The following is a 15,519-nucleotide window of genomic DNA, read 5'->3' on the forward strand; positions in this document are numbered from 1 at the left end:
AGCCTTCGAGTCTGGCTTTTTTGACTTGTGTCATCTGTTTGAGAGTCATCTGTTCCATTGCATTTATCAACAGCATACTCCTTTTTATTGCTGAACGGTATTCCAGTCTGTGACTTGAAGGACGTTCGGGTTTTCAGGTGGAATTATGACATAAATCTCGTACTCTATCCTTTAAAAAAAATGTTTTATAGGGGCGCCTGGGTGGCTCAGCCGGTTAAGCGTCCGACTCTTGATTTCGGCTCAGGTCGGGATCTCACAGTTCCTGAGATCGGGCCCCGTATTGGGCTCTGTGCTGACAGTGAGGAGCCCGCTTGGAATTCTCTCTCTCCCTCTCTCTCTGTCCCTCCCCTGCTCACACACTCTCTCTCTCAAAAATAAATAAAATAAACGTTTAAAAAATGTTTATAAGTACCTGTCAGCTCACAAAGCAGTCCTCTTCCCAAAGTTATCCTGATTACTCACTCTTAACATTAGTGGTGTTGGCCCGCATCCCATCTTGACATTAGTAGTGTCAGCCCACATCCCAACTTGACTATTTGAAAGCTCCTAATTGTCTTAATTCAGAACACTAATAGCTTTTACAGTTACTAATTATAACTATATATTTGCAATAATAAAATATCTTTACAGCGAAACTGACGTAACTTCAACACGTGAGGCACATTAGATTTTTCATGTCCTAACGCCCTGAACACTTGAAATACGTGAAAGCGAATGTTCAGATACTGACAGATCCTTTCTGGAACTGCTGACGGGAGGCTGACTTGGTCAGGTGGCGCCCAGGAGTGCCAGTAAGGGTAACGGCAGACCTCCAAAGACTTTGGCTGAATGCAGAGTCCAAGCCGAGCTCTGTTGCACCCCCACAAGATCTGGAGGGAGAGAGGACCGCAGGGAGCACCGCCCCCTCGTGCCTGTGCAGCGTGCGAGCAGGTGCTTTACGCACCCGGCTGCTCAGCAGCGTCTGAAAGTCCACTTTCAGTGGCGGCAAGAGGGGAAAACTGGAAGGGAGAACGTGTTGGCCAGAGCACCTTGCAGTCCTTCCCGTGCCTTTCCAGTCTGAGAGCAAACACCTGCTCGTTCTCTCCCGTCTCCCATCACACACGCCTTTAAAATTTAGGGTGAGGCCCAGAGAGCTAGAAAGACAGTATTACATGTGTAGGACAGGAAAAGTATAGACAACAGCCTTTTTCAAACGGTGGTGTGGTTTGACCATGGCAGGATTGAAGCATCCAGCAGTTCTAAGCAATCATACCTCTGAGGAGAGGCAATATAATACTGTACATATTATATAAAAGCATGTGTGTTTGTGCATGTGTGCTGACTTTAATCTGGAGGTGGTTTGGGGGCCCTGAGAGAAGCAAGAATTTCCCCATATACCCTCCATTTTGCATAGCTCAAATGCTGCATTTTAAATAATGATCCATGTTTTTAAACATGGGCATCTTTACCCCATTTCATATTTTGTTAACTGACAGTTTACAAAGCATTTTCCACTTTATTGTCATTGTCCCCAAGACTGTTGATAGACGCAGCCTCTATGAGGCAGGGGTGATAGAACTCAGAGCATTCTCTGATAGTCTTGGGACACTTGACTGGCCCCCAAGGAGCAATGATGCCCAAGTCAGGAGAAGAGATGCATCCAGAAGCTTCTAACTTGCATGCCATGGTAAGTAGTTCAGGCCTAATCTAAAATTAGTCAGGAATTTCTAACATTTCTCCCCTGGGATACACCCTGGAGTCCCTTTCCCCTGACTGATGGCACCATCAAGGAGCCCTGGAGGAGGTCGGTGTGCACAGGGTGTAGAACTGAGTGGCTCTGTACAGCTTGGCGCAGAGGGACATAAATTTTACATTGATCACAAAAGAAGCTGTAGATAAGCCCAAACCAAGGATTTTTTTTTTAAGGGGCAAAAAGCTGTTTGTCTCAGGTGAGAGGAGACCACCCCCAACAAAGGCCCTGACTAGGGGCATCAGAAGGATCTAGTGGCAACACTCTGTACCCTTCAGGCTGGGTGACTTTGGCTCTTCCCAGGTCTGTTGGAGGATGTCCCACCTTTTAAGTCTCCCTCCTTGTCCTGTATGTATTAGCTCTATTTTTACATCAGGATACTGCTGCTCAGAGAGAGTAGCACCTGCCTAAAGTTGTGTTGCCATGACCGGCAAAACCAGGCCTGAAACCTGAGCCCTTTGGTTCCCAGCGATAGGCTGTGGTCTTGAGTAGGTGCCCTGGGAGGGGGGTGGAGTAGGGGACTGCTCCGGTTTCACAGATGGGAGACAGAGCTCGGCAAGATTAGGTGGCCGGCCTGCACAGGGTCCCACGACCTGGAACGGTGGGGCGGGGACTGTCTCGGGCCCTCCCGCTCTCTGCTCGCAGAGGCTCCGTAGATTTCTAAGGTTTTATCACTCAGCTGAGGAAGGAATATTAGAATTGAAGAACGTTAGTGATTCTGCAACAGATCGTCGTGGCTAAAGAAGAATCTCACGAGTTTAGCTTTTATTCGGAGCACCAACATGAAGCGGGCCCTGTGCGTGCAAACCACTTTTTCCGTAATACTTTCTGTCTTGAAATGGGTTAAGACTCAGAAGCAGCTGCACAAACAGTAGCGAGTGTCCTGTGTACCGTACGTCCAGCTTCCCCTGTGGTGGCGTCTCACATGGCATAGTCCACCTCCGAAGCCACTTCCACTGTCCCTTGTAATTTCAAAAGATAACATCATTTTTACTCATGGATTTACCCTTTCTGTCGCTTTTTTGTCTTGCTGTTCCACACTTCCTGCTGTTACCGTTCCTTTTCTGTCTGAAGAACATCTGTTAGACATTCTTGGAGCACAGATCTGCTGGCTGCAAGTTTTCTCCGTTTTCCACAGAGACTGTCTTCCTTCTTCTTGGTCTGGGTTGGGTTTTTTCCTTCCACCTTCATTCCAGAAGGATGTTTTCACTGGAGATGGAGTTCTGGGGTGAAGTTCTTTTCTTTCCGCGCTTGGAAAATGTGCCGCTTCTCTGTGACTCCGTGCTTTCTGAGGGAAATCTGCTCTCCTTCAAATTAGTGTTCCTTTTTCAGTACAGTGGTCTCCCTTTTCCACAGGGGATACATTCTAAGACCCCCGGTGGACTCCTGAAACCATGGATAGTTCCAAATACTACTTGTACTGTGGTTTTTGTCCTTATGTAGGTACCTAAGATAAAACTTAATTCGTAAATTAGGCACAACAAGAGATTAGCAACAACAAGAAAACGCAACAGTTGTAACAGTATACCCAATGAAAGTTTTGCATGAATGTGGTCTCTCTCTCTCTCTCTCTCTCTCAGAACATCTTGCTGTTCTGTCCTCACCCTTCTTGTGATGATGGGAGGTGGTAAAGTGCCTCCATAGTGAGCTGAAGCGAGGTGAGGGACGCAGGCACTGTGACGTGTAACGTGAGGCTGCTGTTGACCTTCTGACCTCGTGTCAGAAGGATCGTGTGCTTCTGGACCGCGGCTGAGTGAGGCCTCGGGAAGCAGAACGTGGAGAAGCTGGGGGACCGCTGTCGTGTAGCTTTCCCTTCTGACCACTGTCTAGGTTTTTTTCTGTAGCTTCAGTTTTCAGAAGGTTTATTATGTGACTGAACTGGATTTCCTTGGTTTTATCCCTCTCAGAGCTCACTCAGCTTCTTGTCTGTAGACTTCTACGTCTTTCACCAAATTTGGAAAGTTGTCAGTCATTATTTCTTCAATTATTTTTCCAACCCGTACTCTTTTTCCTTTTTTGGGGGGGAGACTTCAGTGACACAAATGCTAGACGTTTTGTTGTCCCTCTGGTCCCTGAGACTGCTTGCTTCCCCCGACCCCCAGGCCTTTTTTCTTTCTTTTGTTCAGTTGCAATAATTCCCATGAATTCTGTCTTCAACTTCCCTCTTTCTTTTGTCCATTCCGTTCTGCTATTGAGCCCATCAGTGAGCTTTTCGATTTTACGGATTTATTTTTTAGTTCCCAAATTTCCATTTGTCTCTTCTTTGTTTCTTTGGTGACAGTTTCTATTTTTCATGTGTTTCGAATGTCCATAATTGATCATTGGGATATTTTTAGACCACATCTTTAAAATCCTTTCCTGATAACCCCAACCTCCATATCCTCTCTGCACTGGTGTCTTTTCTTATCTTTTCTCGTTCAGGTTGAAACTTTGGCATTCCAGCTTATGTTCTCCTCAGGTGTCCAGGCCAGAATAAAATAAACAATTTAAATAAAAGATTTAAAAACCCTAGCAAATTCACCTTCAGGTCATTGCTTAAGTCCCAAGGATCCTAGCCCATCCTGCTGCCTTTCCTGCATGTTCCAGTTTTCTGATAGTCAATGTATTTTACTCAAGGTTTTAGTTGTTTTGTTTTGTTTTTTTTTAATTGCAGTTAGAAAAATAGGATGTAATATATTTACTCCATCTCATCCAGAACCAGAAACAAAGCCCTCTTCAAAAATGCTAACCTGGGGCACCTGGCTGGCTCAGTCAGTAGAGCGTGCTACTCTTAACATCAGGGTTGTGAGTTCAAGCCCCATGTTGTGTGTAGAGGTTACTTAAAAAAAGAAATTTTTTTTTTTAATGCCAGTCTGTCTGTCAAGTGTTTGAGCTATGCTTGATCCTTCATTTGGTTGAAAGTTTTTTGTTTTTTTTTTTTTATGGTTTTATTTATTTAAGTAATCTCTATACCCAATTTGGGGCTCGAACTCACAACCCCAAGATCAAGAGTCACATGCTCTATTGACTGAGCCAGCCAGGCACCCCTGGTTAAAAGTATTTTTTTAAGTTTATTTGTTTATTTTGAGGGGTGCCTGGGTGGCTCAATTGCTTAAGCACCCGATTTCGGCTCAGGTCACGATATCACTGCTTGTGGGTTCGAGCCCCACAACAGGCTCTGTGCCGACAGCTGGGAGCCTGGAGCCTGCTTTGGATTCTGGGTCTCCCTCTCTCTCTGCCCCTCCCCTGTCTCTCTCAATTTTATTTATTTTAAGAGAGACAGAGACGGCATGAGCAGGGGAGGGCAGAGACAGAGAGAGGGAATCCTACGCAGGCTCCATGCTCAGCACAGAGCCCCATCTTACAACCTCAAGATCATGACCTGAGCCAAAACCAAGAGTCTCAAGCTCTACCAGCTGAACCACCCAGGCGCCCCTCCCAAGAGTACTTTTAAAAGCAAGAAATAAAAACCCACTTAAGCTAGCTCACATCAAGAGTTTATTACTGAGATACTACAAATAAATCTTAACTGGCATGAACCATTATCTGGCTGTTTGCTGTAACAATTTGTTACGTTTCTAAGAAACCTTAAATTACGGGGGGGGGGGGGTGGCAGGGGAGTCATATTCTACAGTTATTTCAGTGGAGAAGTGGGGAAGACTGTGAGGGGCTGGAGGAACTCACACCTTTTGTTCCTGCAGGAATTAAAGTTTTTATCATGGCCACGAAAAAGTTCACTGAAAACAGCTCTTTTGTTCACCCCCTTGCACTTCTCACCCTTCACGCCCAGAATGTGGTGTCAGCTGCCAGCTAACCTCTGTGATCTTGTAGCTCCGTCACTCACCGAGGACCGTCTGTGGTTCTTGTGTCTTGTATTTCGTGTTCTCTGAAGAAAATGCGGTGGCCACTGGCCATCTGACGGATTTCTGGTTTCAGTCAGAAGTTGGTGTCCCTCTGGTCAGCTGTGGCAGGGCAGTAAAGGGCTGCTTGGTTCACTTCCTTCAACACAGGCCACGACCTGCTTCACTTCACAGAGAAGAGGGCTGGAGGTCAGCGAGAGGGGCAGAAACAGACTCCCAACGCGCACCACTTAGGCTGCGTTGTCGTTAAATGCCAAAGCAGTTACAGCTTTATGCTTTTTCTTTGTCTGATGAGAAACCCCAAACTGCATATTTGTGTGACGTCTTTAAAATCTTCTTTCCTTAGAACGCCTGACAGACAATCTCAGAGTTGGACAGACATCCACAGTTGCTGCTCAGATGTTTCTTTTTTTCAGAGTTTTGCTGCTAAGAATATCTCCCCAACATTTGACTTCATTGTGGCCAATAATGGTCTCTGAATTAGTAAGTACAAATATCTTAACTCTTGAAAGCGGAGTTGATGCTTTTTAAAATGCTTTTTCAGGAATAATATTTCATATATATCTTAATTTTTTTAATGTTTATTTGGTTTTGAGAAAAAGAGAGTGAGCAAGCGCGGGGGAAGGGCAGAGAGAGAGGGAGACTAGATTCAAAGTAGGCTCCAGGCTCTGAGCTGTCAGCACTGAGCCTGACAAGCGGCTTGAACTCGTGAACCACAAGATCATGACCTGAGCCAAAGTCAGACGTTCAACTGACTGAGCCACTCAGGCGCCCCAACTATTCCAAATGTATCCTAATTTTATCTGCAAAATTTCCTTTTTATTTTATCTACAAAATTTTCAATCAGGTTGGTAGCATGTAGTCAGCTCTTGGTTAAATACAGAATTTTTAAAGATAGAACCATTTAATGTAGCTCTGGGAAATTTTATAGTTTGAATAAACAAAGTATAAAACTTTAAGGCACAGTGAATAACTACACATTACAAACTGGCCACTGTTGGACAAGTAAAGAAGGTAAAATTCAAGGAACACGTGGGGTGCCTGGGATGCTCAGTTGAGTCTCCAACTCTTGATTTTGGCTCAGGTCTTGATCCTGGGGTTGTGGGATTGAGCCCCGTGTCTAGCTCCACACTGAGCGTGGAGCCTGCTTGAGATTCTCTCTCCCTCTGCTTCTCTCCCCAGCTCGCACACTCTCCATCTCTCTCTAAAATAAAAAAAATAAATAAAAATAAAAAATATAAAACCTCTGAGTTATTCTCTGCCTTCACCTGCAGTCAGAAAAGTTTCTAGGTAAGCTCTGTTAGATCGAGAGCCTCTAGGGAGAAAAGATTCAGATCCTGTTTAGATAAGTGGATAACCAAATATAGGAGTTGGAGATGCTATCTCATGTGAAGTCAAAATCAAATTAGAGGGAAGAGGTCAGGTTATCATGTTTCAGAGCTACTGGCAGGCTATACTTTATGGTGACATGAATTACCTAATCTGAAGATTGATCCTTTAAATTCTAAATTATAGAGTTTACACCCATCCCTGAAAACATTACCATCACATCCATCACATACCATGACCTACCATTCCATGAATCCATGTAACTGAAGCTTCCTAGTGAGAAATTATCTGTCCTAAATCCTTGAAATTTCAGTTGAAGAACTTACTAGCCAGATGTTCACGTTCACTGATACTAGATTTCCATAATAGGCCCCCTGTACTTATGTTGTGGGTTTCTTTGAAGCCATGCCTTATATAGAAATATTTAAAGTGGAAAGCTGAATGCTGTTAAGAGGGCTATTAACAACATTAATCTCGGAAAGCACTAGAAGTTTGTGGATAGGCTTTTAAGAGCAGCATTTCCGAAATACTCCACGCATTTAATTCTTTTTCCTTACCCACATTTAGTTATCAATTACTCATGAGGATATGTCATAAGATTCTGAATAGATATTTAGGAATGTTTTCAAAATTCCCTTTTCAGGACTAATATACTATTTCATCTATATCTAATTTCATCTGAAAATTTTCAAGTTGATAGCACATGGCTCTTGGCCAAATAGAGAATATGTTATCTTCTGTAATTATATTTGACCTTTTTTTAACTGTCAGCTTGTTCACACTCATTTGTATTGTTTGATACTATCTGCTTTTTAAACTTTTATTCTAGGTTTACTGAGACGTAATTGGCATACAGTATAATATAACCTTAGGTGTACAAAGTGATCTGACTAACATTGTGAGATGAGGACCACCGTGAGTTCAGCTAACATCCATCATCTCCTATAGACAGAAAAAGCAAATCGAGAAAGAAAAAATGTGATAAGAACTTGTGATAAGGACTCTTAAGATTTACCTTAACTACTTCGTATATGCCCTCCAGCAGTGTTAACTATTGTCATGGTGTATGTGACATCCCTAATACTTCTTGATCTTGTAATGGAAGTTCTTACTTTTTGACCGCCTTCATCCAATTTCCCCTCCCCCACATCTCCTGTCTGTGGTAACCACAAATCTGATTTCTTTTTCTGTGAATTTGGCTTCGTTTTGATTTTTTAGGATTCCATGTATAAACTAGATTTTACGATATTTGTCAGACTGACTTCACTTACCATAATACTGCCAAGGTCTTCCACGTTGCTCCAAATAGCCGGATTTCCTTCCTTTTTTATAGCCGAATCGTATTTTACTGTATGTACATGTACAACATTTTCTCTATCCATTCATCCATCAGTAGACATTTAGGACGTTTCCTTGTCTTGGCTGTTGTAAATAGTGCTGCAGTGGACGTGGGCGGACATGTATCTCTTGAACCTAGCATTTGCATTCCTTCTGGTATATTCCCAGAAGTGGAATTGCTGGATCATATAGTAGTTCTAGTTTTAATTATTTGGAGAACCTCCATACTGCGTTCCAGAGTGGCTGTCCCAATGTACATGCCCACCAACGGTGCCCGAGGGTTCCATTTGCCCCACAGCCTCACCAGCACTTGTTGTCTCTTGTCTTTCTGCCGCTTGCCCTTCTAACAGGTGTAAGGTGATTCCTCGCTGGGGTTTTACTTTGCATTTCCCTGATGGTTAGTGATATTGAGCATCTTTGCATCTGTACCTGTTGGCCATGGTATCCCCTTTGGGAAAATACCTATTCAGGTCCTTGGCCCATTTTTAAATTAAGTTACTGGCTTTGTTGTTATTGAGTTGTATGAGTTTTTTTAAATACATCTTGGATATTAACCCTTTATCAGATACTTGGTTAGCAAGTATTTTTTCCTATTCTTCAGGTTCTTTGTGCCAAGTCTCTTGCTTTATTTGCTCTTTTTTATGGACATATAAATCTTAAACATGAAGCTAGGTTTAACCCCTCTCCAATAGTAAATTGAATTATGTTTTCTTTTTAAGATTCAGACATTCATACAGCTTGAAGAAGATCTGAAAGAGGATGACGAATTATTGAGGTAAGCTGTATGAGTTCTATGCACACATGTGAGCGGACATCACTTTGTGATGTAGGATTATGTAACACTCAATATTATCACTTAAAAAAAATTTTTCATGTTTATTTATGTTGCGAGAGAGAGAGAGAATGAGCAGGGGAGGGGCAGAGAGAGAGGGGAGACACAGAATCTGAAGCAGGCTCCAGGCTGCGAGCTGTCAGCACAGAGCCCATTGTGGGGCTTGAACCCACAAACCATGAGATCATGACCTGAGCCAGAGTCAGCACTCAACTGAGCCACCCAGGCACCCCCAAACACTCAATATTATTTTCTTGAAATACTTGTGAAGAGACCAGCCATTTGACCATTCTTTTTTTTTTTTTTTTAATGTTTTATTAACAGAGACAGAGCATAAGCAGGAAAGGGACAAAGAGAGAGGGAGACACAGAATCCAAAGCAGGCTCCAGGCTCTGAGCTGTCAGCACAGAGCCCCATATGAGGCTTGAACTCACGAACTGTGAGATCATGACCTGAGTTGAGCCAGAGTCAGACGTTTAACCAGCTGAGCCAACCCTCAACTGTTCTTAAACGGAAAAACCCTTCTTAGGGACATTGCATAGGTAAATGGACTACAGCATACGTGAATGAATTTATAACAAGAGTTTCTTTGCAAATTTTTAGAAACAGCAACAAAATCAACAGAACAAAAGTTTCAGTTGCTGATGGCAACGGGCCCTCCCTGGGGGAGATAGCCCAGAGTGAGCTCATCTTATATTTGTCAGCTTGCAAATTCTTGGACACAGCACTTTCTTTTCCGCCTGACAAGATGCCGTTGTTTCAAATGTAAGTCAGATAAGCCCGTGTGCCCTCCTTGAATTGGTGACTTTCCCCGTGAGCACTTTCACTTGTTCTGTACAGGGTGGGAGAAGCCGCCGTAGGGGTTTCTGGTGGCCCACGAGCCTCCTCAGAATACCAGATGTCAGAGTGCTTACAACACCCGTGGTTTTCTGGATTTGCCTCACAGTGGTGTTGGTGGCTGGGTTTCTGTGGTGTCTACGCGTTTAGGTGGTTTTGCTACCGAATGCTCGTAAAGCGAGAGTCACGGACTGGTGGTCCTCACTGCATTTGCGTAGATTTCTTCGTCTGTTTGTTTTTAATAAGTGGAACAGGCTGTCTCCACTTCACTTTGCCCCTATTGGCTTACATTTCCTGTAGGCTTAACACAGCTGCTCATACATTTAATTTCATGCCTGGCCCCAGATGCCACTTCTCTCTGTCCTGCCCCCTCTAAAGAAAGAGTTATCACGTAGAAATGTTTGTGGTTAAAATGTGGGTTCTTTTTAACAGCATATTACAAAGTGAAAGAAGCCAATCTGAAATGGCTTGAAATAGTATGATTCCAACTCTGTGATACTCTGGAAAAGGCAAAACTATGGAGACAGTCAAAAAAGATTGTCAGGGATTGCAAGACAGGGAGTCAGAGCACAGAGGATTTTTTAGAACACTGAAACTACTTTATTTGGTACCTTGATGATGGATACATGTCATTGTACACTTATCCAAAGCCATAGAAGGCACACCACCAAGAGTGCACCCTGAAGTGAACTCTGGCCTTGGATGATAACACAAATTCATGTCATTTCACTGATTATAACAAACGTACCGCTCTGGTGGGGTATTGATAGCGGGGAAGGCATTGCGTGGAAAGGAGGCTGGGGGCACATGGGAAGCCTCTGTACGTACTTCCTGCTCCACTGTGTTGCAAACCTAAAACTGCTCCAAAAAGGAAAGTTTTTTTTAAAGTGGGTTCTGATGTATATGATTGCATAGCTGCGTTACTCATAAAAGGTGGAGGAAATCTAAAGTCCACGAATGTACGAGAGGGTAAATAACATTGGTATATCCATACAATGAAACATTCTGCAAAAAAAAAAAAAAAAAAAAAAAATACTGACGTGTCCTCCAACATGGATGAACCTTGACCGTGTTATGTTAAGCGAAAGAAGCCAGTCACAAAGAACCACATATTGCATGATTCTGTTTCTATGAAATGCCAAATATATTTCAATATATATATGTAGAGGCAGAAAATAGACTGAGGGGATGTAAGGGGTTGAGGGGCGATAGCTAGAGGGAGCGGGTGTTCTTTTTGGGGTGATGAAAAAAATATCCTAAAATTGATTATGGTGGTGGATAAACAATTCTGTGAATAAACTAAAAGCTAATTCAATTATGTACTTCAGATGGGCGTACTATCTGGTATGTGAATTATTTCTCCATAAACCTGTTGAAAAATCTTTTTCGAAGTGAGCTCTGAGCCAGCACGCCTGACCTCGGATTGTTTTCATCCAGTTACAGGTGGGCATTTGTCCCAGAAGTGGACACAGAGGTCCCTGCCTTCCTGTCAGACCTAGAGGAGAATCACCAAGAATGCAAACCCCACACTGTTAGGATTCTAGAACTTCTAAAGTTAAAATACGGGGTAAACGTCTTCCTTTTTACAGTCAGTGTTTGTGGCGGAGGGGAGAGAGGCTAGGCAGTGAGGGCCGCGAGAGAAGCCCGTCATGTGCCACTTGATCTTAATGACCGAATAGTTTTCAGAAGTTCTTTGGTCTGAGTGTTAAAACTCGGAGGTGGTCCAAATCCCATCTTTATTTCCTCATTGGCACGTCACTTTCTCTGCCCACATGCTGAGGTGCGCCTCCTGGAGAACCACAATCACGTGGAAGAGGTTTCGCACAGAGTCGGTTTATTAGGCGGAGGAAGGCCCTGCAGGAAGAATAGGGGTCTCGGGGAGAGGGGAGGGGCTGGGGTGAAATCCCGGCGGGAAACGTCGGTTGAAGACCTCGCGTTTGAATTTTTTGGGAAACTGCCACCAGTGCTGACGATGAGTGGTCCCCAGAGAACCCATCGCTTAGATTTGCTGCCCACATGTCCTTGGCCCGCACCTCTAACCCTTAACAAAGCCTTATCATCTTTATGCGGTGTTTTTGTTTTTGTAGGAAATTGGCAGCTCTGATGAGATCAGCGCAAAGAATGAATTCCCTCTGCTGCGCCAACATTCTGTTTCCAGCATTAGGCAATTGATGCCATTCTTCCAGATTCTAAATCGTGCTTTTAAAACCCAGAGTAAGCTGTCTGCCGACACCCAAGGACCTCCAGTCTTAGAGTTCCCGGTCACAGATAGCCCGAGGGTCTTGCAACAGCTAGAAGAATGTGTTGAGTATGATTTTTTGGAACATCTGGAATGTTAGCCCCATAAGACAGGATTTGTTTAATCCATTTACCGATACGTCAGTGACAACCAGGATACGTGCGTTCTAAACGAGAAAGGAGCCAAGGATAGTGCTTTTTAAACAAGCCAATTTCGATTTTGAAGGTAGATTTCAGATAATTTTCTGTTGGGCAACAAAACACACCTCCCTAAATGCCTTGTAATATATGTGGATCTGATTGTATGTTTCGTCTTCAATTTACGTAAAGAAAATAAAGCTAATGTATCATCTAATGCAAGCACAAAATTCATAATATGAAGCATGAAGGCAATGAAGAGTTGTTTTCTTTGTTGATGCAGCTGTATGGGCTGTCTCGGTATATTTCTCTAAAAGTTTACACTTGTTGGGTATTACTCTTAACCCCTCACACATATGTCCTTTAAAATGTTTATTTTGGTACCACATTTTAAAGCCAAAATACATTGTTTTCTGAAAATAATAATTGCCCATTACCATTGACGGTTCAGCAGTGGTGAGGGCTTGAAGATATCTCAACGTATTTAACTCTTGCTCATTAAAATCACATATTAAGGGACACCCGGCTGGGGCGCTTGGGTGGCTCAGTCAGAAGAGCCACCGACTTCAGCTCAGATCGTGATCGTGAGGTCCGTGAGTTCGAGCCTGGCATCGGGCTGTGTGCTGACAGCTCAGAGCCCGGAGCCTGCTTCAGATTCTGTCCCTCTCTCTCTTTCTCTCTCTGCCCCTATCCCTGCTCGCATGCGCACGCTCGCTCACTCGCTGTTTCTCTCTCGCTCTCAAAAAATAAACATTTTTTAAAAGGGGGGGATGCCTGGCTGTCTCGATCAGAAGAATGTGCGACTCTTGATCTTGGGGTTGTGAGTTTGAGCCCCGTGTTGGTTGTAAAGTTTATAAATAAATAAACTTTAAAATAAGTCACGCATTAAAATCACAGTGCATCCAGCTTTGAAAGAAATACATAGTTTTCAGAACTCTGACAGCTGTAACCTTAGTTATGTACCATGATGTGCCTTGCCAGCACTTTCCATTTAACATAAATCAGTCGATGTAGTCACGGAGCCTTTAATGCCTGAAGCTTCTGTCAGAGAAACGGACTCTCGACTCTTCCCTTTTCCTTTGTCCTTTCTGGGATCTCTTTACCACTTTGTAGACCTCACTGTTCATTAAAATAATCCCTTCCTGGGGCGCCTGGGTGGCGCAGTCGGTTAAGCGTCCGACTTCAGCCAGGCCACGATCTCGCGGTCCGTGAGTTCGAGCCCCGCGTCAGGCTCTGGGCTGGTGGCTCAGAGCCTGGAGCCTGCTTCCGATTCTGTGTCTCCCTCTCTCTCTGCCCCTCCCCCGTTCATGCTCTGTCTCTCTCTATCCCAAAAATAAATAAACGTTGAAAAAAAAATTAAAAAAAAAAAATAATAATCCCTTCCTAAGCACAGACTCCTCTCTCCTGGCAGGGGGTCACCCCACTCCTGCCGAGCCTCTCTGGCTTAAGCCAGCTACCCTATTTAGAATCCTGGCTCGGCTGCGGGAGCCTGAACTCTCTGCCAGGGAGCATGGTTTGCCTTCCAGACTTGCCTACCTCATGTCCCCTTTTCAGCCTCCAGAGCATCGCATGAAGTCGGGTTCCAGGCCAGATGATGCACACTGGCCTAATGCGTGCTCTCCTGTCCATCCTTTCTGCACGCCAGGGATCGGTTTGGAATTAACCAGCATCGTCGGTTAAGTTTCCCGTAACAACCTACTAGTTCCTAGCATGTGTGCAGTGTAGAAGCAATTTGTGTCAAGAGCCCCAGTACAGGATTTGTGGAGGACAGAACTACCCGATTACCTACATAAGGGCTCAAAATAAGAATTCAAGCTCACCACCAGAAATAGGGGTATTCATACAAATATGTGTTAAGAATTACATGAAAATGATGGGTTTGTGCGTGTAAGGGGTATCTCTAAGAACATTTGCAAGCTTGGTGACTAAAGCTTTAAATACCGAAGCGTAGAGCTATAATTTCTATGTAAGTTCTGTGAGTTTGCTGTAATTCAGACTGTGAGGCGATAACCGTATGCCGATCAATAGTTAACCTCAAGGGCATGCATATGTTCATACCTCAGAATTTACAAAACTAGTAACTTACATCATCGGGAGCTATTATGCCATCTGTGCTTAGATTTACAAATTTTGTTGATGGTTTTTCTCTCTAGTATCTAAAACAGCTTAATGGTCTCTGAACGTGTGTGTGTAAGTGAATCCTTATTTATTAAATGGAAATCTTAAAAGGAATTCCATAGTACATCATGGAACACTAAGGAAGTCTTATCAATGTGATGCACGTTTAAATCTTTAGTTCGTGAATACCGTAGTAGTTGGGGTTATAAGCTGTGAGGTCGGCTTGCCTGGGTGTGGTGTTCAGCTTCCCCACATACTAGCGTGAGCAAAACTTGTGCCTCGGTTTTCTCATCTATAAAATGGGACTATCGAATGCAACTGCATCTTAGGGTTCTAGCAACTAACCATTTCTGTGATCTGTGAACAGTTTTGCACCCCTCAGTGATAAAAGAAGCCTGTGCCCACCCCAGTATCGGTAAGATGAGCAGAAGCAAGGTTAGCGGTTCCGTATTTTCTTCTTACTTTGGAACCGAGGCCCTTCACCACACTGTGGAGCCAACTGCTCTGCCTCCATTCCTCCCGGTGGAAATGCTCCTCGTCCAGCCCTCAGCCACTGCACTGAGGACAGGGAGTGTGCTGGGAGAGGTGGGACTTGCCAGGAGTGGCCGTAGCCAAGGAGAACAGGCTGGTGCTCTAACAGAGCGGGTTTGAACACACACAGCTGCGGGCAGTGTCGGTGGGAGGGTGGCCCATGCGTGCGGATGAAACGATCCCTGTAACTAGAGTGCTTTCCAGGGGCCAGGCACGGTGCCAGGCGTCTCCCGGGCATCACATTCTCTTCCCACCCCCTTGGGAAGTAGAGGCTTACCCCATTCTACAAGGCCAGCAGAGCTAGGAAACGGAACCTAGATCTGTCTCCCTCTTAGAGCCCTTTTCTCCACCCCAGTGCTGAGAAAATTAGACAGGAAATCCCCATGGTGGCTACTGCTGTTCCGTAATGTGTGGAAGACAAGTTTCTGAAACTACCCCGCCCATGTATGACTTCCTGCAAAACCAGCTCGTGCTAGGGCCACAGCACAGAGAAAGTAGCGCCTAGCTTTGAAAGTGTGGCGAGATCTGTTTTTAGAGGAGAACACGCCTTGTTTTCCAGTATTTGTACATTATGCGCGGTTAAATTAGGA

General features: G+C 44.2%; 1 protein-coding gene across 4 annotated transcripts in view; it reads left to right on the forward strand.

Moving 5' to 3' along the window:
* The window catches only part of DOP1B (DOP1 leucine zipper like protein B), a 105,425-nt gene extending 92,923 nt beyond the window's left edge, over nucleotides 1-12,502 (forward strand). For 3 of the 4 annotated variants that reach the window (XM_047875462.1, XM_047875464.1, XM_047875463.1), the window contains exons 33-37: nucleotides 5,915-6,051; nucleotides 8,955-9,010; nucleotides 9,671-9,832; nucleotides 11,342-11,471; nucleotides 11,992-12,502. In XM_047875462.1, the coding sequence (XP_047731418.1) occupies nucleotides 5,915-6,051; nucleotides 8,955-9,010; nucleotides 9,671-9,832; nucleotides 11,342-11,471; nucleotides 11,992-12,243 (737 nt within the window). In that variant the 3' untranslated portion in view covers nucleotides 12,244-12,502. The remainder of the gene's footprint in view (nucleotides 1-5,914; nucleotides 6,052-8,954; nucleotides 9,011-9,670; nucleotides 9,833-11,341; nucleotides 11,472-11,991) is intronic. The other variant, XM_047875465.1, reaches the window with a different exon arrangement.
* The last annotated feature ends 3,017 nt before the right edge of the window (nucleotides 12,503-15,519 follow it).

This window comes from Prionailurus viverrinus, chromosome C2, assembly GCF_022837055.1.
Source record: "Prionailurus viverrinus isolate Anna chromosome C2, UM_Priviv_1.0, whole genome shotgun sequence".
NCBI classification, from domain to species: Eukaryota; Metazoa; Chordata; class Mammalia; order Carnivora; family Felidae; genus Prionailurus; species Prionailurus viverrinus.